Here is a 24,166-nt window from a genome sequence, read left to right as displayed (position 1 = left end):
ACACTATTTTTTTAGGTATGGAGCTGTGTACTTTATTTAATTTTCTGCCTTCCCATTTCATACTGCTTCAGTACAAAGACGTTGCTTAGCAACTTTCATTGGGCAGGGTGACGTCAATGCTGACATCAGCCGAGGCTGGTTGCAACAGTAAAATTCCAGAAGAGCTTGGGCAGTGGCATGCAACATGCTTCGTGCTCTTTGATTTGGTGTCAACAGCTGGCACTGAATTAACTCCTATTCTGAAGATTTTATGGATAAAGTGACATTTTACTAGGTGATCTCTAAAATAAAAATTTGGTTATTCTATGGAGAAAACCAAGCAATCTCTGATTACCTATTATACCTTATTTGATAATGGTTTTGAAATTAGAAGTTCCAGCTCCCAGCATTGTGATGATGCTACCTGAAATCCAGACTTCTTGTTTTTTCTTGCACTTGAATGACTGTTAACAAAAATCACCAGCATTGGACACATTTGCAGTGTTGTATCCAGTTAGCTCATGCGTGTGTTATGTGACCTCTTATGACTTTGACGCAGCTATGATGCAAATCGCCATCCTGACTTAGGGAAGGAAGTGGTGCAACGCAAGTTCAAGCCCACCATCACCTTTGTAGAGGACTACCTTTGCAATGTGGTTGGACACGTGTGGTCTTTTGCAGATAGGGAGCAGAACAAGCTCACCTTTGAGGTTTGTTTTGTCTTTGTATTTAGTAGTTTCAAAGGTGGTGTAGCAACATCTCTGTCCATGAGAAAAATTTAGAAGGGAAATATGTTCCTTCATTCTATTGAACCCTAGGTCACAACATTAATGTATTTTGAAAAGTGTGTAAAATTTTTTGCAATAATGTAATGTGTCAAGTCCTTTTTTGCACTAATAAATGGCTCTACCTTCATCTGATGGGTTGGATCGCATATTGCAATTCTAGGAGAAGGAATGTAGTGAAACAAGTGTTTTCGTTTATCACTTGCCTTTTAATTCATCTTGTCATTTTCATCATATGGCAGCTCCACTTGTGCTATAGAGGTAATGGATGGTGGTGTGTTCTTATATGACCCCTTATAGTGGTGCAGCTTGTGAAATTTTGACATTATACATATATGACCAGTACATAGTGGTATATTTAATGTATCTATAATGTAAGATAAGCAAGCCCAAGGTAATGCTCTCTAAGTGCATTTTTTAAAGCACAACATAAAGCATTGTATGGCAATTTGGATATAATAGTGTTGAATAATCTAATCTGCAAGATAAATTAAGGCCTGGGCAATTCATTGCAAAAATTCATTCTAGTGGTCACTCCTTTTTTCAGGTTGTTAAACTTGCTCGAGAGCTCATCTACTTTGGTTTCTACAGCTTCAGTGACCTACTCCGCCTCACTAAAACGCTCCTCAACATACTTGACTGCGTACCTGAAGCTGCCATTGCCAATGGTGAGTGCTCACTTAGAATCCTTCAGCTGACTTTGCTGATGTCTGATCTACTTTCTTGATAAACAAGCCCCTGAAAAGGAGTTGCAAAGTGAGTAGGATGGATATCCTGTCCATATTTGCCTTTGTCATTGCATGTGTTTGGTCGTCACTAATGTGTCATTGCTCTTGTTTGTGATCCTGAGAACTTAATTGGTAAATGTGAAGAAATTCACAGGCAGTTTTTTTTCACGACCAAGCAATGCTGTATCTGATAGCATGCTTGTCGTGTCCTGACTGGGAGTGTCGTGTCCTGACTGGGAGTGCATTGCTCTATGGCATTTTTGTCTGTCTTTTAAGTATAATTTCTTCCTTATTATGTTGAAATGCCCATCTCTATTGTGTCTGATGCTGTATCATAGTTTCACTGCAGCTGCAATAATTTGCATATGGTTGAATGAATTGTCTAAATTGCCTCTTGATTTCCCTGTCCATCTCAACCATGCAACTGTGAGTGCCATTTGATTGTGCTCTTCCTGCATGCTGTTAAAGGCAGCCAGTTGAACAGGCAGCATGAATATGGCTGTTATTGCCCTTTCTTGAATTTCACAGCTCTGTTTGACTGCATGTAAAGATATGCATTTTACTTGCAGCATCTTGCTTGAGAAGCAGCCTTCTTGTGTAGTTACTAATATGTGCTTATTTGCCTGTGGTATGCTCAATTGAGGATGTGTTAAATCCAAACAGTTCTGTGGAGACCTGTAAGGTGCTGGGAGTTTCATGAAAGAAACATTTGCTTCAATGCATTGAGCTTCCAGTGGCCCGAGTTTTCATTTCATTCAGCTGTACACTACTATCTGCTTGCCTGATGTGACTGGCAAGTAGCCTGCCGGCAACCAGTATAGCAGTTTTACAAGCTTTGATCCCTACCTAAACCAAGATGAATTTGTCCTCAGTTGCAAAGTTTACTTTTTGATGAACCACGGGGCTGCAGTTGCACCATTCTGCTACCACTCAGGCAAATGTAAATATTCCACTTTTGAATTTTGTATGCTTGCTGAATTCTGCAAAAGTTTATAAACCTTTGAACATTGTTAGCTTGTGTACCAAATGAATGCTGTTGTCATTTCTACATTGACTGCACTGACTACTTCAGTATGTGTCTATTGTCGTTCTGCGGTATGTTTTAGCATGTGTCTCATCTTATCAGTGACTCTGAAGCCTTTTGGGTACCTGTGCAGCCCAGGGCAGTGTATTGAAGTCTCTGGGAGATGTTGGCACAGTTGTCACAAACATGGTGCTTGGATCTAACACCTTGGCCAAGGCACCTACGCCGGCACCACGAAAAAGTGCTGCGGAGGACACCCTTGTTATGGACACGAAGCTCAAGATCATTGAGATTTTGCAGGCAAGCATACATTATTTTTAGTCTTGTAATCGTACTCGAAGTTTTAGCATGTGGCTTTTACCTAATATTGTATTCCTGCCCGTGTGCCAAAAATGCAGTTTGCGAGAGGAAATAGCAGTCTTTTTTCCTTTAATTGCTAAATACAATATGTGGTGTTCTGCTCAACACTTGTTTGGTGGAAGGGCAGTGCAGCTCTTATTCTTATTGCATTTATTTTAAGTATTTAATCTCATTTGTTTCCATCATCATAGCTGCTGTATTATGTTTTCTTTTAATATACATTAACATATCTTTTTCAGTCCGTCACACAATAATGAACATTAGTAGCTTGTACCTTCTACAGGATCACACCACCTATTTGGACTGTCCTAAATGGAAAATGAAGGAAGGAAATTGTTAAACCAAGCTGGATTAATATATGTTGCACTTCTAAAATAGAAAATAACATACTGAATCTGCTATGTGTGCAAGAAAATGATGCAGAAATGAAAGGCAGGAGTCAATACCACCATTGAATTCCTGCAGCAGCTTGGTGTGATTTCACTGATAGTGCCAACAACAGCCCTATGCTAATGAACTCTTTTTAGAAATAAAAGCGATGTTGCATTCAGAGAACAAATAAAAAATTGGTCTTGGATTCGTGTTTCAAGCCAAAGATAAACCCAAACTTAGGAAGGCACCAAAAAGGCTACGACATTTTGCAGTGATGCTTCCATTATAGCATTGCTCATAAAAAGAATTGTGAGGGCCAAATTCTACGTTCAGTCGAAAAGATGTCTTTTAATCAGCTGTATTTTTTTTCCGCCCAATAAATGCTGAGAGAGTTTCATAAGTGCATTTTACCAGCCTGGTCGGATTTAGTGTTTCACTTTAGTACCTTTTAAATAGATGAGGAAAGGTTCCGTGCTTATTTTTGTGGCCACTGTTTTGCACTCAGTTCATCTTGAATGTGAGGCTTGACTACCGCATCACGGGGCTGCTGACTATCTTCAAACGGGAATTCCAGCAGAGTCATGAGAAAGCTGATGAGACCATTGTTGTTGGTGACAAAGGTGTGTATGCATAGCTTGAAATTTTTGCCTAGCTTTTTGCTGCCATCACAAGAACAACACAAAATGGATAGATCATTTATGTGAAGAGCACTCCAGACAAAACACAACTCCACATATGGGCGCATGACTAAGGTCATATCTGATAAAGCTCAACAGCCAACTTAATTTACTTACTTTCTCTTGATACAGTGAAAATGTTGCTGGTTTCTCTTTTATACACATGATGTTGCTTTTATAAAGAACTCAAAGATAAGAAGTTATTGCCTGTAATTCATAATTGTGCAGTCAAACTGTATTTTACAAATCTTGGTTTAGTGGAATTTTTGGGGTGATGAACTTTGTGAATTCACCATGAGTGCTTCCATATGAGACCATATATGACCTCCTCTGATTCAGCAATGTATTTCTGGAGTGAATACCTTTGTTTAATGAAGCCTTCAAGCATTGTACCCATGCATTGTTTGGCTCTGTAAGGATTCGCATGGACATGCAATGCAAATTGCATAGCTCTGCTGTTTTCCAGCCAGGCATCTTCTTTGCACCCACACTGGGCATGTCCAATTTATGCAGATGAGGACACTCGGGTACAATAAAATGGGCAAAGGAGTAAGCCTTGGTGAGCTTATGGTGACAGCTGAACCTAGCTGTGTCTGTTTGATTTTTGATAGGCTTTTATGGCCAACTGATGGTGTCTGGGTCGTAATAATGGATCAGTAAGTGAGATGTGGCATATGTCTTCTCACATGATTTGTGTTTGTGCTGGCATATGCAGCTTAGCTAAGCTTTCCTGCAGACTTTGACGCCTAGCTTGCCTCAACATATAGCTAGAAAAGTGTCAGCTAAGTATCGACGTTAAAGAAGACAAGCTTGATGTACGTGGTTGTTCAAATGATCCGATGATTAAATGTTTAGCATATGTCTCTGTTCTGTCTCTTTTTGATGTTTATTATTCACCTAATTCGTATCCTAATCGTATCGTAACTCACGCGTAGTTACCATGATGACCATCAGGTCTCCTCCTTGTCCGTCCTGCAATGCAGAAGGCGCTCGTATTCTTCAGAAGTTTCGGTCGCCACGAATCTGTTTTGGGTGACTCTCTTCTGCTAGGGTCCCCCCATGCTGCTTGACGTCCTGTGGTTCCTGGAGATGCATATCACACATTTGGGTAACGCGAGCCTTAACGATCCTTGGCTGTCTTCTTGCTGTGGCTGGCACGTGCATCGACACTCTCATTGGCTCGTTGAACATGCACAGCCTTGGTGCGATTGTGTTTCCTCTCTTCAGTATTGACAGCTGTGTTTCAATGTGATGGCATATCGCTGTTACCAATCTCTCGGGGGCAATTTATATAGCCTGGCATTTTCAGCATCAGCGGTTGGTGAAGTCGAATATGTCACACCGGTGATGCCAGAATTACCAAAGAGTTGCCTACTGTATAGTTTGGTGCGTTGAACGTGGCCCACAGCCGAGCGGTGATCAGTTGTTGCCGCAGCGCATGCACACAGGTGCGTGGCGAGTGAGCCCTTTTTTATATTTGGTGAAGCCACGAACTCAGCACGCTCTCTTCAATGCACCCAATGTTTAGGCCTGCAGGCTGCATACCAGCCAAGCTAGAGCATGAGCGACAGCACCCACTCAAGCAGTTCTGTATTGTGTTTTTTTAAATCTTATTTTCTTCTTTTTCTCTCATCTTTCGCATTCCTTTCCTCTTTGCTCTGTACAGGGTAGCCAACTGGAGATATCCTCTGGTTAACCTCCCTGTTTTTCCTTTGCCTTTATCTCTCTCTCTCTCCCTCACTCCGGTCTAGTGGCTTTGGCTTGAGATAGGACAGATTCTATTTCTGTGCCAAAGCCCACCGAATGCTGCTGGTCACGCTAACTGTGTCAAACTCTAGACTGTATGAGCGGCCATTTTTCACCAATGTAGCAGAACTGCTGCGCCCAAGGCATGCGTCCGTGCTATGCTGGAGTATAACTTGCCCTTCACAGAGTCTGAGATACTGTGCAGCGCTAGGGTTTCAATAAGGCCGGTGAATGAAAACACATTACTAAGGCCGGCGCACCGCTTTTGCCTCCCCACGTGTTCAAGGATGACAGGGTGCATATGCACTCAGATGCACTTCTCCAACTCAGCTCTTATCCCTCCTGAACTCTAGGGTGCCTCAGTGTGCGCACCCTCTCTCCCCGATAGGGTGCGGGGCACCCTGTTGAACTCTAAAGTCAACTGAACTTTTTCAAACTTCAGCACTCCATGCCATCTGTCAGAGGGCGCGACAGTTAAATTAGGTGGCACTTGATGGTGGCACGGCAGAGAGTGACAGTGACACAGGCTCACATCCCATGCTTTTTATGGCTACTTACACTCGTATTTTATTATATCCTTAGTTGCTGACGATTGCTACATATTCTCGGCATGATGAGGTACAATTTAATATCATTGTTACATTTATTTATAAATACCTTACAGCAGTTTGTCGGGACGGAACGAAAACAAAATGAAAAACTAAAAAAGAATGTAATTTTTGATTGGAACAAAAACTACCAAAACGTTATTTATTGTTTTGTTTTGGAGGGAAACTGAAATATTTGTTATTGGTTTTCGGTTTAAGGGGAAAGTCGGCAATCCCAAACAACCGATGTAAGGCAACGTTGGAATAAGTGCGCATCTCAGCGGTCCGCATTAGCACTTGTCTCAGGCAGGGATAGCGCGAGCAATAGCCACGGTCAAGCACTCCACTAATCTAAGCCTACTGCTCGGTGTATTTGCAGATTGGTAGCGTAGCAAAACCCAGGGCTTGCGCGCTGGAGAGCTTATCGTTTCATTTTCTATGGGTACAACGTTTTGTTATGAAAGTTTTATCGTGAGTTCATGTTCGTTTAAGTTGATTTTATCGTAACAGTGGCCTTGCATTTCAGCGAGTACACTCAATGACGTACTGCTTCTGAGATCAAGATCTCAGAAATCATAATTCACTTATTCCTACTGCTCGGTGCATTTGCAGATTGGTAGCGTAGCAAAACCCAGGGCTTGCGCGCTGGAGAGCTTATCGTTTGATTTTCTATGGGTACAACGCTTTGTTATGAAAGTATTATTGTGAGTTCATGTTTGTTTAAGTTGATTTTATCGTAACAGCGGCCTTGCATTTCAGCGAGTACACTCAATGACGTGCTGCTTCTGAGATCAAGATCTCAGAAATCATAATTCACTTATTGAGAAAAATAAATACTATGTGTTTATCGTTGCTTTGCTTAGAAAATTTTAGCATGTGAATCGAAACCGTTATGAACCGTTACAGATAATTTTTTTTTTTCATTCCAGAGCAGAACTGAAACGGAACTTCTTTAAGTCGAATGCAACTAAAACCATAATGAAAAACTTTGTTCCAACACCCTGCCTTTGGAGAGCCCTCGCTCATGGGGCATTGTGTAAAGAAGGCAGTACAATAAACACATGCGTAAAGATCAAAATACATTAACACTTTAACAAAGTAAAACATTGATTAGTGCAATAGGATGCAAATGAACCCAATAATTAAAAAGGTACACTGTAAAAGCAAGAGAGTAACAGTAGCATTCAAAATTGAAAAAACAAGAATGAAAATGCTATGACGAACAAAAAAAGCAACTTTAACTCAACGGCAGCAATGATATAAGCAAAGGCAGTGGTGAAATTGGCCAATGAAAACATCAGACTTTGGAGCATAGATATTTTTTTAGATTATCGTAAAACTTTTCGTGATCTTGCTCTTATACAAGGTTATCTAGAAAGTCATTCCAGAAATGGATAGCTTGTGGAAGAGCTGATAGGTTAAGTGTGTCAGTATCACTGTAGACGCACACTAATTTAAGGTAGTAATGCAGTCTGCATGAGGTTCCATGAGTGAGATCATACTGCACATACATAGAAGCTTCAGTTGAAGGAATTTTTCAACTTCAAAATGTTTAGAAGCAAGTATGAGCATATCAAGTTGACGTTTGACTGTGCCTAGATTTTGCCACTTGCAGATTTTACATTTATAATTATATTTTTCTTTTGACCAAGTTATCTTATAGTCACATAATTTTTTGCATTGTTTATTACTTTTCTATAAGTATGCCAATGCCTTCACAGCATATGCTACTCGGAAATAAAGACTCTGTCAGTGCTAGCTTTACATGGGAATGAAGACAACAATGCCCTCGATGGTGGTAGCTGATCTATTGTTTATCACTACAGGTGTGGATATGGAGCGTATTGGCAGAGAAGCTGAGGCCATCTTTGGAGGCACGTGAGTAGCAGCTGACCGCATTGTCATTGTCTTCTACTGTGAGAAATGATGGCAAATGAACTGTCAGGGATTGTTTGTTTATTTTTGTTTCATTCAGTATGCTGCAACCCTCAAAGGCTATCGCTGGAGTGTGGAGTAGAAAATACAGGGATGACAAAGAAGGAAAAAAAGCAGAAAACAAACCAACATGCTATAAAAATCAGTGGTTAACAATATAAAAGAGGAATTAGCAGACAATGAAGATCGAACATGACCGGGTAAAGCATGTAACAGTTGTATAGTGTGGTAAAAAAAACTGTATTTGAACACATTGGTGTGGTGATGAAAAGGAGACACATTCAACTCATGGTGGTGTTTGGTGAATAGGTCTAGCAGGTGTGATGTAGCTGCTAAGTACAGGAAATTGTGGAGAGTTAGTCAAAGTGTGGAAAAACTTAGAGAATTTGACGTGACAGTGGCAAGAGAGAGTGGCAAGCTTAAGATTTTGAAAATTGGAACTAAGTGAAAAATACCTGTCGTAGCGATAAGTGAAGCTTACAGCTTTCTTGTGGGCATGCTCAATTTTATTGATATCAGATATTTTGTCTGGGTTCCATACGACCAAGCCATACTTGAGTACTGGATGAAGTAGTGCTATATAAGTGAGGAGCCTTGTGTTGATAAGGGCCGAACGTAGGGTACATTGCAGGTATCCTAGCTATCACACGCGGTTGCACATCTGTTCAGTGTGATGTGACCAAAACAGATCCTTCGAGAATATAAGACCAAGGTACTCATACTGTGGCACATTTTCTAATGGAGAACCATTAGTCTGCCTTCAATACACTGTCATTGTGCTGACAGTGACAGTGTATTGAAGGCAGTTGTTATTGCAATGCCGTTGACTATGTAGGTCAGCGGCTGTGTTACTCAATAAAAGGTTGTACTATTTACACTGTGAAAAGTCCTTGAAGGCTGTATACTCCTCGATTTTCCATATTTGATAATCTTCAAGTTCGCAAGGACAACTTGCCTGAATTTTCATGACAGGCTTGTTTACTCCTCTGTGTTGCATCATATTGCCTATTTTTTTATTTCACTTCATCACAATTGATGTCTGGTAAGGACACTCAGTAGATTACATCAAGAAATGCTATTGTTCCTAATTTGTTGTCTGTTAAACTTAAAAAATAACAGCCTGCAAATAAATCAACTTGCAGACAGTTGCTTGTTTTTTGTTATGTATCATTATTTGTTTACTGTCATGGCAGTGAAGTAACATAGTCAGGAAGTACATAGTTGCAGCTTAAATCTCTTAGAATGCGTGTTGATAAGTCATGCAGTCTGTCGCATCATGCAGTGAAGTAGCACAAGGCAATGGTACATATCCAGTGCAGCTCAAATTTTCCATTATCTTTTGGCAGAACTTGTCTCAGACTTTCTCAAGATCCTGGCTGTTTCTGGTGATATGCTGGGACATTCATATGACATTCTTTCTTCATACTTCCTTGTTTGTTGCATAAGGGATGCTCACTTCTGACATCTTTCTCTTCTCTTGACTCTGACTTCTCTTGACTCTGACTTCTCTTGATTCAACCACCTTCAACATGGCGCTTGCTATTTAAACAGGATGTTTTTCATCTAGTTAGAAGTGGAATCCGCTAAAATACTGGATGCAGTAAACTTCTGTTAGTTCAACTGTGGTTAATTCCATTTTTTGGTTGATTCGATCCTGACCTAAGTTACTTGCCGGCATCCACGCATTTCTGTGAGCCCAAACTTTTGTTATTTCGGTCCTAAAATTGGCCTTTGCCATATAATTCGAACTTGACCAGTCAGCATGCATGTGCCTGACCTCTATGGTGACCCCAATAGCGACCACTTGCAGCATCTGTCTTGGCAGAGCATACAGGACAGTGAATGCAGTGAACATACGTCTCCTCCCGTAGAAAACTCCTATTTTCAGTCTGCCCTGGGAAGATATTCAAGGAACACCGGACGCTCATAATGTCTGATTACGGTATTTACCTGTTTCTAACGTGTGCCTCTTGTTTCTTATTTTATTTTTTAAAGAAAATTGGGCCAGAAGCCGCGTTCGCGGCGTTCGTATGCTTTGCCGCATAACTGGCAGCATTGCGGCGAAGCTGACTTTGAAGCCCCAACCAGACATATGCGTTGGGACGCGTCTGCATGCGCCGCGCTCACTTGTCGTCGCGACGCACCCGGCGGAGGAAGAGGGCGCGCACCCAAATGATGCACGAGTGGCCGCGCGTTTAGTCGCGGCGGTGAAGTGTTGATAGGTTTCAAGGTAGGCCACCCTTCGCTTAATGGTCACATTAAGCAATGTGTTAAAGATGGCAATAAAACACAATAAGCTTTAACTTAAAATTTGTTTCTACATATTAAAAAAGGATCGATATTGCAGGACTCCTAGTGGTTCAGTCAGCTCAACTGCGACATAATAGCCAGTATTGCGAACCCAGTGAAACTTGCAGCAGCGTCGGCATAGCATCACTCATGTGCTCTGTGCCTTACGCGTGCTGCACGCCGTGTCATGTCCCAAACTTCGGCGATGAACATTTTGTTAATAGAGAGGTTTAGCTTGTCCGGTATTCGGGTAAACGCAAGCGGACAGGGCGTTGGCGGAGGCATAAACGGGAGCGGCCTGCATGGTACAGCCACCTGGTGGCGCAGAGCTCAGACCAAAAACAGCTAATATTGCCTTAATCAAATGTATTCTAGTTTGCTGCTAGTGTAAATATTCGGCAATGGCGTAATCGTGTTGCTGCCCAAAAATTTACATTGACAGCAAAGTAAAATACACTTGCTTACTGGAATATTAGCTGTTTCTGTCTGTTTGAGCTCTGCGTCACCAGGTGGCTGCACCGTGCAAGCCTCTCCTGTTTACACCTCCACCCCGACGCGCCGTCCACTGGCATTTACCCGAATACTGGACAAGCTAAACCTCTCTAGCAATGCACCCGTTATGGCTTAAGACTTCAGTGGCTGCCATCATAAAATACCAAAACCCGCGCGGAACTCCGATCACAACGCACGCAGCTTGCCTGGGCTTGCCTGCACGCCGCGTGAAGAATCGTTCCGGAAGTCACGTTGGTTCGCCGTCGTCACGTACACTTGCTTACTGGAATATTAGCTGTTTCTGTCTGTTTGAGCTCTGCGTCACCAGGTGGCTGCACTGTGCAAGCCTCTCCTGTTTACACCTCCGCCCTGACGTCCGTCCGCTTGCATTTACCCGAATACTGGACAATCTAAACCTCTCTAGCAATGCACCCGTTACGGCTGAAGACTTCAGCGGCTGCCATCATAAAATACCAAAACCCGCGCGGAACTCCGATCACAACGCACGCAGCTTGCCTGGGCTTGCCTGCACGCCATGTGCACGCCGCGTGAAGAATCGTTCCGGAAGTCACGTTGGTTCACCGTCGTGACGTGAGACTCGTCGGGCCGGTGACGCGAGCGGCAGCTTCCGGTGCGGGCGCAAGAAACCTAGCAGTGCAAGGTCTCCACGCCGCCGCGCGTCAACATGCGATGCAGCCTCCGTGCCTGACGCCGTGTGCTTTCAGACGCGGCGCTGCACGTGCGGCCGTGTACCAGCGCGTACGTCTGGTTGGGGCTTAAGAAACCAGCTGCCACTGTGCGACACATATTAAACCTTTGCCAGTTTTTCTTGCTAAAGGGCTGGGCGTGCGTTTGATTTCTGCTTTGATTAGGAGCTTTAATGTTATCGCTACGTTTTCTTTTTTTGGACACATAGAAAGTGGGCGCGCATTAGATTTGGGGGTGTGTTAGAATCGGGCAAATACTGTCAAATTAATCACTGGTATGTTTTGACATTTTTTCTACATCTCATTTAATTCGACCCGCCAGATAATTTGATCGATTTTTTCGGTCCCGTCAGCGTAGAACTGACAGAAGTCTACAGAATTAGATTATACACACACGCGCGCACACGCACCCACACACACATGCACACACGCACGCACGCACGCGCGCGCGCGCACACACACACACACACACACACACACACACACACACACACACACACACACACACACACACACACACACACTATAGCGGTAAAATAGGTTATAGGATACATCATTTAATAGTGAAATGCAGGGATAGGTTTTTGGCACAGTGTACTGTGCATAGTGTAATGTGCACACCAATTATTGTGTGACTCGTGCCATGACTTACAGTATTTTAATATTTGGGCATCAGTTGCATGTGCAAAGAACTGTGCTCTTTAGACTCCTACCTGGCTATCTGTGTTACAGTTGTAGTGTTCCTAAGATGCAAAACTAAGGGGAATACAAAGCTTAATAAAGACTAATGTATTCTGCAGGGAAATCCTTGCCCTGTCTTCTTCACCTGACCTCTTGTTCTCCCCTTTAATCGTTTAAACACAGCACACTTCAGCAATTATCTAACAACCCGCACCACTGTAAACCCCGCAATATGTGCTCATTATACAGCTACCACTGTAGAACACATAAATAGTGTCTCTTTAGTATGAAACACTTTCGTTGCCCTGTGCTCTTCCTTGTGTTAATGTCTGTCATCTTGTTTGCCAACATGCAGGGAAGACTTGGGTGATGTTGACTTGGATGGCGAGGGTGGGCGCACATTCCTCCGAGTGTTGCTGCACCTGACCATGCACGACTACCCTCCTCTTGTATCGGGGGCCCTCCACCTGCTCTTCAAGGCATGTTTGGCTTTATGTATGGTGCAGCATTACTGACTGCCCCATAGCAGTTGCACTGAAGGAGTCATCTAGTCATCTTAACCCTTTTTGAAATACAAACAACTCCTGGTTATTTTTGCTGCTACTGGTGCCCTATTTTTGTTAGTATAATGTGACTTCTTTTTTTGGTGCAGTTACAGCTTAAGCTCATGCTTTTCTTGTGGTAAGCTCAGCCACGAGGTGACTGAGCTTTTTGTGAATGCCAAAATCAGTGAAAACACTGACATGCATATGCAGGAGGGGGAACATGTCTTTTAGAAAATAAACTCTAGGAAAGGGAAAGAGGTGGATATGGATGATTGTGCCAATCTGTTGAACAGCCTCATTAGTGCAATCACATTTTTTTATAGCATCATCCATGTATGTACCCATGTGGACCTCTGTGCAAGTGCAGCTAGCACAGGGCATTTATATCTGGTTCCTTGATGCAGTTCATCATAACCTGTAGCATAATGCGCAATGTGGTGCCGTCATGCATGTCTACACAGGCTCAGATCTTTTTAGTGGATTGTGCATCACAGTGTGCTAAAATATTTCATTCTATGCCCATGTCAATGGTTGAACTGTGCATTAATGATTGATATCAGAATCGTAATACACTAAAACCTTGTTGTCGCAAAAGTTGAAGAGAGAGCCAGAATTACTTCGTTATAGCATCTATTACTTGTTATAATCAGTATTGCATCTACCGCAGTATGAATATCTATGGGGATTTCAAGGAGAATTTCATTTACTTTGTTATATTCATTATTGCATTATATCCTGATTCATTATAACAATGTTTGACTACCTGCCGTGGTTGCTCAGTGGCTATGGTGTTGGGCTGCTAATCATGAGGTTGCGGGATCGAATCCCGGCCACGGCGGCCGCATTTCGGTGGGGGTGAAATGCGAAAACACTCGTGTACTTAGATTTAGGTGCACGTTAAAGAACCCCAGGTGGTCCAAATTTCCGGAATCCTCCACTACAGCGTGCCTCATAATCAAAAAGTGGTTTTGGCACGTAAAACCTCACAATTAATTAACAATGACTGTATTATTATTTTGATCTCCACTGGGTATTGCGGATTCATAAATGAGGACTTTTTCTGGGTCATGGAATATTTGCGCTAATACTGTGTTAACATTGTTAATCACTTATTCATGTGCTGCTCACCAATGGAAGCAAGTAACGATCTTTACTTATTACTGGGTAATGTGGCTTATTACTGGGTAATAATTGTGGCTTTTGTCACACGCTAAGGATGCTTGCTCTGCTGTGGTATATCACGTCATTTTGTTGTGGTATATCGCGCCTTACTTTATTTTGTGACTTGCATAAAGAAGCACTATTGTTTATGCACAAACATGCATGCGTACAGCAAATGTTGTTGCACCAGTTTAAGCAACCGCGAATGGGATGTGAGGTCACGTGTATGACCAGAGAAATCACTAAGCCACCTATTTACTGGACATTTTTTTTTGTGCCGTTGTGCTGCTGAACCATTATTATGTGGTGCAGAGCTGTGTGCTGCTGTGTTTATAAAAAGCAATGCTTTGCACTTAGTCTGCAAGATTCTTTATGGAATTATGCTCTTGGCCACTGCTTAGTGCATAATTTTATTTACTTATAGCACTAGGGTGTTATTGGCCAAGTGTAGAGAGTAGCAGTTGCACTGCTGGCTGACAGCACTGCCACCATTTTTTCTTCTCCTTGACTTTCTGTTGCAGCACTTCACCCAACGTCAGGAGGTGCTGCAGGCATTTAAGCAGGTGCAACTACTGGTGTCTGCCAGTGACGTGGACAACTACAAACAGATCAAGGCCGATTTGGACAAGCTGCGTAACCTGGTAGAAAAGTCTGAACTGTGGGTGTTCAAGGCTCGTGATGAGGACCCTGACCACGACCAGGAGCTTGACAAGAGGCTTGTGCTTCAGGGTGATTCACTGCGACCTGTGAGCCTTAACCTAGCCTTGGATTTTATTTTCTTTTATTGCGGTTCATGTTCACAGTGTCTGCACTGCTGTTTGTGTTAATGTATGCTTAACTGTGATATGCACATTTCTCAAGTTGTGGAGATGGGTTTTCACAAGGCTCACCCTACGAGCGATGGTCATGAAAGGGCATGGCGCTCCTCCGCTCCGTAACGCACAAAGGTGCTACGGCAGGGTTTGTCGACTCTCCAACACAGCGCGGAGAAGGCTCCAGAGTCAGATGGCCAACAAACACGGGTTTATTCACCCAAGATACAGCACAGTGCGACAGTCACAGTGCTTACGGGCAAAGGCTGATCGAGTGTGTGTGCCCACTGCACTAGGGCTAACTGGGAAGCGGTCCACCAAGCGTGAGAATGAGAAATCGCGGGAGCAAAGGTCCCATGTAGTCAACTTGTTGTGGGCCTGTGAGCGCCTGCTGTGGCGATGAAGCGCTCAGTGGAAGAGAGCTAGGGTGGAGAGGGTGCCTGGGGGCTGCCACTCGAGAATCCAATGAGGGCACATCCCAGTGACGTATGCTTGTGTAATGACTCGACATTGGTGGATAGAAGCATGGTTTGCATGGGAAATTAACTCCGGTGTGCTAGCTGTGTCGGCCATGTTTCCATTGCAGTGGCAGTTCCAGGAGATTGAGCTAATCATAATGTGCGAGGTGGGAAATGAGGCGGGGGAAGGCACCTTAGTCCCCACGCCCTAAAGGCTACCAACAATGCTTTCTTTTGTTCGTGTACGTGTAAAGTTCGGAGAGTGCATAGAGCTGTGCTAGAAACTGACATTAAATGTTATTTCTAGGCAGCATTTCTGCCATTTCCTGCATTTTGTTGAAAATAACATTTGATCATGGAGCAGTTGTGGTTGTGGCAGCTGGCATGATGTATGCATTTTGAAGGGTACTAAAACAAAACAGCAGTTTTGATGCTCTAAGTTTATTAATGAGGCACTAAGGAGGAAAACAGTCAATGTTAGATTTTTTTTTTACTCTCGTGGGACCACCGTGGAAATGTCCAAAAAAATTGAATGGATGCCTTTTATTGCCCCCGTGGGCTCAAATCGGCACAGGCATGACCAGAATAGCTCTGAAGGTCTGCCAGTACACATATAAGGCGTATCGGTGCACACGTGTATAATTAAAGAATGCATACTGTGTCCCGTTACAATGACCCCTTTTCGCTCTTAGAATGTTTCACCGCATAGCACCGCTGTATTGCGGCCAAGCTGACTTTTGGGAACTGTCTTTATGTGACAGTTGACTCTTGCCGTGCCTTTTGCGCTTCGAAGCCATCGGCGAATATGACAAATGCGGAGTTGGCGCCATTGTTTACAGTGGCAAATCTTTTCAATGAAAAACGTGGTATCTAAAAGCAAGAAGCTTAGTAGTGAACATCGAAGCAGCTAGGCGTAGCATTGGCGCGGTGGTGGCTACAGCTGCCAGCAGATTGGTGTGCGAGAGTGCTAGTTCGAGGCTGCAAGATAATCAAAATGGTAGCAGTGGTGGCTTAGATTAATGTCGTTTCGGGCCTGCAGTCATGACAGAAAGTCCAGAAAATCGAATGGCTAAGGGTTTCATCGTCCATAATTTCAGACGTTCTTATACATTGGTTCTGCGAAATACTTGGCGGTACCGTGAAGGCGTCCAAATTATCACCCATGTCTTAAAAATCAGGCATCTGAAATATCAGTTGTTGAATGTATTACATTAAGCTCGATTGGCAAATTGCAATTCTGTAACACCAAGAAGGTCAGTTTTACTGTGAATGGAGTCCTTCTAAAGCAGAAAAGGATGCAAACGTAAAACTGGTAGTGATGCCACCTTGAAGTATCTTGTGTCATCATGTACTGTAAAAGCATCTGCTGGGTATTACTTAATAGTTCATCAATAAACTATTAAGTAAATACTATAATCAGGCAGACATTTTAAGCTATGGTTATTGCTAGAAAATCTTCCCGGGCGAGCTGAAAAATAGGTGTTTTCGATGAAAAATGATGTGTGCTCAATGCATAAACTGTCCCATAAGCTCCACTGAGACAGACACTGCAACTAAATGGGTCGTTATTGCGGTAACTATAAAGGTCAGGCACGTGTGTGCTGACTGGTCAAGTTTGAATTATCCGGCAAAGGGCAATTTTAGGATCGAGATAATGAAAGTTTGGGCCCATATAAATGCATGGGCACCGGCTGGGATTTTGGGCCGGGATCAAATCAACCAAAAATCGAATTAACTAGAGTTTAATTAACAGAAGTCTGCTGTATTCAGTTTGAATCAGAAATTTCACTATTCTAACACCCCTATAACCTTCTGGTATAGCACCCGCCGTGGTTGCTCAGTGGTTATGGTGTTAGGCTGCTGAGCACGAGATCGCGGGATCGAATCCCGGCCACGGCAGCCGCATTTCGATGGGGGTGAAATGCGAAAACACCCGTGTACTTAGATTTAGGTGCACGTTAAAGAACCCCAGGTGGTCGAAATTTCCGGAGTCCTCCACTGCGGCGTGCCTCATAATCAGAAAGTGGTTTTGGCATGTAAAACCCCATAATCTAATTTTTAATTTTTTTCTGGTATAGCTTAACTCATTTTTCTCTTTAGTGTCTCTTTAAACATGCATGTGTGATTTCATGAAATCGCGTTGTTGTGGCTTCAGGAGCTGGTTTCAGCAAAGGAGGCTGGAGAGCATGAAGGTGCGCCTGCAGCAGCGGACAACTACTCAATCATTCGTGAAGTAAGTGGAACACGTGTGTGAGGCCTTGATAATGGTGTTTCACATCAGCAGTGATGAGTTGTAATTATGACTGCCTTTCACTTATCGAATGGATGTGGATAAAATTACAATACTTACCGGAGTGTACAAATTGTTTGACATGGTGTAGAAGAACAGGCTGATGTACCCATCTGTTGAGGTTACTGTGAAGCACCCACCGCTTTGTGCTTGCTTTGTTCACTCTATGATCATGAGCCATGCGCTTTGACAATGATATTTTTTTTTGTTTCCTTTGATATTTTATCTGATTCTATATTCCAGTACTCATCAATATATTAAATAGCCTTGCTTGAGGTGAGAGTTTCAGTAGTGAGTAGGAACTATAAAGAAGGCTGTATTCTACAGTGTCAGCTGTACTTGTAAATTTGAATATTGTGTAGCTATTTGCCTCCTATTATCGTAAAATTAGTGTAACTATGCATGTTTCAAATGAGAAGCACATGTGGCTGCTAAGTGGTGGTACTGCTGTGCTGAGCAGTGGAAGGTTTGTCTGCTGATGTCTTCAAGAGTATAAGAAGCACACCACATTGTGCCTGGCACCTTTCATAAGAATAACATTATTGTGGAAGGTAGTTACTATAGATGAAATTGCTACAGTCAAGCCTGGTCATAACGAACATCTTCATTGCACAAAATGTGTTTGCTATATAAAATATTATTATAATTCGATTTACCTTCCAATCTACCGATAAAGAACAGAGTAAGGTGCGGAAGAGCTGCTTTATTCCCAAAAGTTATGTGCACTATGCTACACTAGTAGAAATTGGTATTTGTCTTAGTAATGTCGACCCAATAACAGCACTCTCCAAGATGCACATGGTCTTAGGAAAGTCCCTTGCATATACATATGCTTGAATATGGTGCTTGAACAAGGCGGTTCAGCAGTGAATGCCTGTATGATGTCACATTTGCGGCAGCACATGTGTGAGCCAGAAAGAATAAACAAATAAACTAGAAAGAAAACTGAGGTGCTGCACTGATTGGCTCTTTCATGCGGCATGCGCTGTGGAGGCACCATGCAGCCTTTCCCCAGCCCACGGCCCATCAAGACACAGTCATGCCATAGTTTATTTTGTTCTTCATTGTAACCAAACTGAGTAGGATGCCTGGTCGTTATAAGTGGACAGCTCTCCCGTAGACAGCTTGTGAAACATTTTGGGTGTACAAAAACTGTTTGTAGTAGCAGAAAGTTCACTCTAAATGGGATTGTTATATGTCTGCTCAACTATAAGGAAAGTAAAGAAGACACCTATGAAGAGCCTGTTGAGCTGGAATGAGTATGAAGGGTAGGTAGAAGTATACAACTGAAATGATCTTAGGCAAGCTTAGCGAGAAATGAAAAGAAGGCTTGGTGTGCAGCAAGTAACACAAGCAAGTAATACGCCAGGAGCGAAGTAACATCTTTGACACCATCTATGGGCTGAACAGTGGCTTCTTGCCATTTCTGCATTCCAGATCTTGGAACGCTTCACCAAGTTGTGCTACCAGATTGGAGCGGGTGGTACCAAGAAGCAGCGCAAGCATGAGCAGCGTCTGCTTCGCAACATGGGAGCACATGCTGTGGTCCTTCAGTTGCTGCAAATTCCCTACGACAAGGTATACCAGGGGTCCCGCCTACATATTGCAGAAGGCTGGGTGCCCAATTAGCTGTGGAGGAAGTAGCATAAAGATTTGGTTAAATTTTCACGGTGAAGCTGTTATTGTGGATGGGGTGAAGAATGTCTGCTGCAAAACATACACTTTAAACATATGTTCTAAAAGTTGGTAAAAATTAAACAAGAAGGTTCTTGGAGCTAGAGCAATGAAATTTGAAGGAAATGTTCAGGGTACTTCACTGCACATGCATGGCAGTGACAATAAGCTTTAGGGTCACATAGGGTACATTCCTGTAGGCTGTCATATATTTGTACATTTGCAATACTTGTGGTGCCATTTGTGTGCAATATTTAATTGTTCCATTCTGTGCAGTTTGGAATTTGTGAACTTGGTGAATGGTTTTCTTGCTGGGGCCATACGTTGACTTCAGCACCTTTTGGCAACCAGTGTAATTTGCTGTGTTACAACAATTTACTTGATATGCTAATTGAGTAAAATCAGTGTGAAATTTTGTTATGCAACGAAATGTTATGCAACGAAAGAGTTGTTGCATAAATAAATTGTCTTCTGTGTGGCTTTGTTGCAGCCATGTAAATGCTACTACAGATGGCAGCAAGGTTTACATTGCCAGTACCACTAGGTATTACAGCCTTTTGGTATACTCATAAATCTGCTGTTTATTTTTAAATGGATGACACTTTTGTTCGTAACAGTAACATTTTTATTGATATTTCAGTGTTGTTGCAAGTAAATGAAAATGTTTGAATTAACTCTCTGTAATTAGGAAAGTGTGTTGATGATAGCATATTGTGTGCTTTGCAGATGTTGAATGAAAAAATGGTAAGCATTTGGACGCACTTTGATGTCCAGGTAGCATCACAGTGCCAACAGATTCACAGGATGAGACAGAAAATTTATTATCTCTGAAAAATGTCGTGCACTGTATTTGCATTGCTCGATTCTGATGCACCTTCTTTTTCTTGGAAAAATCACTTTAATGGTGACTTGGTGATTGGCTCACACTGCATGAGGAGCAACATGTAGCAATGGCTGTGGTGCTGTTTATGTGCTAAAGAAAGGTGAAGTTTCTTTACTTAGTTCATTGCACAGTTACAAAATAACACCTTAGTCACTGCTGTAGAGTAGTTTATTTCAGTACATAGGCGATCTGATTTTATCATGCTGTTGGTTTAAATTTATCAGTGTTTCAAGTAAACCTTCACAGAACTTGAGCATCATATTGAAAGAAGTTGTCTTAATACTTGAAAAGTATTCGATTCATATTCGTGCTCAATTTGGTTTTAAAATTTGCCATTTGCATGCACTATACTCGTGGGCAACTTTCTGTGGCTTTGAAGGAAAAGCTGCAGAGGCAAAGTATGCAAAAGTGAGAGCGCTTATGAAAAGAGTCCCGCGTTTTAATCCACATTAGTTTAAGCTGGGGAAGAGCAAACATAAACACCTTATTAGCAACAGTTGAATAACACAGAATACACCACTGAGTCTAAATGTTTAATTATTTTGTGGCTTTTCTCTTCCGCGTCTGGGGAAACATGAAATCGTTGCACGTGGAAGCTGCGTCGATTCAGCGTCTGTTCCAAGCAACCAAAAGCACTGTCAAATGTTGCCAGAGTACTTGGCACGGTAACACATGTGCAGCAGCCACGTACCCATAGCTTTCCCTTCATAGCCACAAAAAGTCGTCCACGAGTATAGCATATTCGCTGAAAGATATAGTATTTAAACTAAAAAAATGCACACCATAGCCACAAAACTTGGACAGTGACATGGATAGTAACTTCAAACAACTGATTTATTGAAGCTGCAGATTTGTGATTAAATACAAAGAATCACGTACACACATCAGAGTACTCAATGCCTAATGGGACAACCAACCAATGTAAGAGACCTCTGAGCCGCGCAGCATATTTGGTGTGTGAGTTACGCAGTCACTAGCTTTCTTTTTTATGTGTTCTGTACCTCCATTAGTTCTCATGCAGTTTGATTTTGTGGCCTTGGTCAGAATCATTACCTCATATACGTATACTACAGGTTTACATATGCAATCCTTGTGGTGTCGGGGCAAGTTTGCTACTTCATTTCTCAAATTGAGCAAGTAGGCTTGCTCATTCAAGCATTCTGGCAGAGGCCTATCTGTCCAATGTTGTGCTTTAATGGCACTAATATTCCTCTATGAAATATTGTGAATCACATTAGGTCACACAGTTAACAGTGAGAAATATTTACCTGAGAGACATGCAGCGTTGGACACAGATCAATCTTTGTTGGGGCAATTTCTTGTTCTGCAGAAAGAGGATGTACGGATGGGCGAGGTGATGCGGTTGGCACATGACTTCCTGCAGCACTTTTGCCTGGGCAATCATCAGAACCAGGGACTGCTGCATAAGCACATTGACCTCTTTCTCACACCTGGGGTAAGCACAAAAGACATTTTGTGGACTCTCAGGGAGGAGGCAATATTTAAGGACTGCATGGCAGTGATGAAGACTGCAAGTGCAGGGTTTGGTCTAGCTTGAATTCTGGGATTTTTATGTGCCAAAAGCATGATTTGATTATGAGGCACACCGTAGTGGGGGACATTGGATTAATTTTGATCACCAGGGGGTCCTTAACGTGCCCCCAGTGCACGGGACACGGGCGTTTTTGCATTTTGCCTCCATCAATGGTTTGGTCTAGCTAGAGGAAAGGCTGAGAGATGGCAGTTTTTGTTCCTTGTCCCATGTTTAGTGCTGTTTGCTTCCCAAACACAGGAAGAGCCGCAAGTGCCGGCAGGGCCACGGGAACAGTGAATAATGGAGTGTGGATGTGAAAGGACACGCTGTGTACACACTTTATTTTCTTTCAATGGGGGGCTCTTCTAACATAGTGTCAGTGTTTCGGATGAAGTCATGCAGCTTCTCGTAACCGCCACACAGTCCTTACAACTCATTGCTGTAAGCAGCAGATAATTCATTAATCTACAGGGCTATGATATACAAGTCTTTGAGCTTTGTTGATAGGTTATTAAAGTATGATTGCTGTAAGGCAGTGTTGGTAGTACCCTGATATTGTTCCTGCTTTAAGAGTGATGAGCTGGTTATTACCATTGCATGACATGTGTGTCGAAGAGAGGCGAAGGGTTAAGGGACCCTACAGTGACTAAGAATAAAACCTTATACTCAGAATTAGACATAGGCAACAAACATATGTTTCCTGTTGCATTGTCCCTATGCATTTTACTTTCAAGTTTCTCCATAATCAAGCCAGCCTTATGCACCAAGATGCCAGGGCAAGATTGTGGCTTTAAGGCAAACTGTTGATTAAGATGCTTTCTCATCCTCTAAAACTTGCCGTGTGGTTTGCAAACACTATTAGCTGAATGCCGGCCCAAATATTGCAGTTTCCAGATTGTCCAAAGCAGACAAGTTCTTATCACTGAGAGCTTTTGCTACAGATGAGCTGTTTTAGCGACACAATTCACTTGACTCCAGTTGGCACTCTTACAGTGATATCAGTTCTGAGGTCGCTTCACTGCCTTCATCCGGTTCATGGCTGACAAAAGGTAGCTTTAGAAATAGTGTCCCCAAGCAGCTTTGGTACTCAAAAACCCAAGCTCTTTTGTATGCCTTTTGCCTTTTGTTCTCTGTTTGCATTGTTTTGTACACCTGACCAATGGTGTCTTCCAACTTGGGTCCCCTATTTCTAAAGCTCCCTAAAGCCTTGCACCTTGCAGATGATGCCCTCATCTGCATACATGACTAATTTCCTTTCTCTGCAAGTGCTGAAAATGTCATTCCAGCTAGCGCAGTTTTCACCTGGTAATACCGAGTGTAAACCTTGAAGATGTCTCAGGACCCAAGGGAGTCTTGATGAAGGAGGCAGCAAACGCTTGAAACACACTGTTACATAAATTAAAGCTGCAAGAAAAACAAACGAGTTCAATCGTTCAATCCACAGTGCCAAATAGTTCAATCCATAGTTGAATCCACAGCGCCAAATAGATAGCCAAACATTCTCATTGAATGTTTTGCAGAGATTGTTTAAAAGCTTCACTCCGAGTGACACAGATTTAGGGGTTCTTTCTGACGTTTCCTTTGGCATGTAAAGTTTTCTGCGCTCTGTGATGTTTATCGCATCATTGGTTTGGCCGTTTATATTACAAATCGCTTCCATGCTTTTGTGTGCAGCTGCTGGAGGCTCAGACACTGTGCAGTGTCTTCAAGGACAATGTAGGGCTGTGCACCGAGGTGACGGAACGAGTGGTGCAACATTTTGTTCACTGCATCGAGACCCACGGGCGCCATGTGGAGTACTTGCGTTTCCTCCAGACTGTTGTGAAAGCAGAAGGCCAGTATGTCCGAAAGTGCCAGGACATGGTCATGCAGGAGGTTTGTGCGCATGGATTTTGTGTTATTTTGATCTTGTTGCATCATTTGAAGACATATCTTAAGTTTAAAAAGCATGGGCTGCTTGTAAGGAGCAACCATCAAGTGTCTTGGAAGAAAAATGCATTAACTAGCACCATGCAAGGTGCCCAACCAGAAATCTCCAGCACCCTTCACAGGAGAAACTAAAAGGCACTGAGGGGGTGTTTGTGCTAAGTATGACAATGACTGTATGTGAAATACAGTGAAATTCCTGATAATCTGAAATCTCTTAACTTAAATTTAAGGAAAATTCGAACTGCTCTGTTGTTTCCAGCAAAGTCTCGTGTAATTTAATAGAGAAAAACTCCTGCAAATTCGAACTTGGAAGTACCGTGGAATGGTTATTTTGGACAAACTCTCTCACTCCCATGCACTGCTTTTCGGAAAAACCCGAGCCAAAGGTAAAGGTTTGATCCATTGCTAGCTACCGGAATGTCGTGTGTTGTAAAAATTACGAGAAAAAATGTGCAGGAAGTCGTGACTGAACCAGCAAGCAGAGCAGTGCACACTTGATCACGTTATTGCATGCCTCC

At 42.6% G+C, this 24,166-nt stretch overlaps 1 protein-coding gene across 3 annotated transcripts in view; it reads left to right on the top strand.

The window, feature by feature from the left end:
• Itpr (Inositol 1,4,5,-trisphosphate receptor) overlaps positions 1–24,166 on the top strand; it is a 154,733-nt gene that overhangs the window by 46,747 nt on the left and 83,820 nt on the right. For 2 of the 3 annotated variants that reach the window (XM_055065883.1, XM_050169922.2), the window contains exons 14-24: positions 539–689; positions 1,312–1,432; positions 2,650–2,816; positions 3,754–3,868; positions 8,085–8,136; positions 12,718–12,841; positions 14,590–14,814; positions 17,494–17,571; positions 19,066–19,206; positions 21,516–21,641; positions 23,394–23,594. In XM_055065883.1, the coding sequence (XP_054921858.1) occupies positions 539–689; positions 1,312–1,432; positions 2,650–2,816; positions 3,754–3,868; positions 8,085–8,136; positions 12,718–12,841; positions 14,590–14,814; positions 17,494–17,571; positions 19,066–19,206; positions 21,516–21,641; positions 23,394–23,594 (1,501 nt within the window). Of the gene's footprint in view, positions 1–538; positions 690–1,311; positions 1,433–1,499; positions 1,521–2,649; positions 2,817–3,753; positions 3,869–8,084; positions 8,137–12,717; positions 12,842–14,589; positions 14,815–17,493; positions 17,572–19,065; positions 19,207–21,515; positions 21,642–23,393; positions 23,595–24,166 lie in introns of all 3 variants that reach the window. The other variant, XM_055065882.1, reaches the window with a different exon arrangement.

Source organism: Dermacentor andersoni, chromosome 6 (assembly GCF_023375885.2).
Source record: "Dermacentor andersoni chromosome 6, qqDerAnde1_hic_scaffold, whole genome shotgun sequence".
NCBI lineage: Eukaryota > Metazoa > Arthropoda > Arachnida > Ixodida > Ixodidae > Dermacentor > Dermacentor andersoni.
Note: the sequence above shows the minus strand (reverse complement) of the source record. Positions and strands in the feature narration are given on the sequence as shown.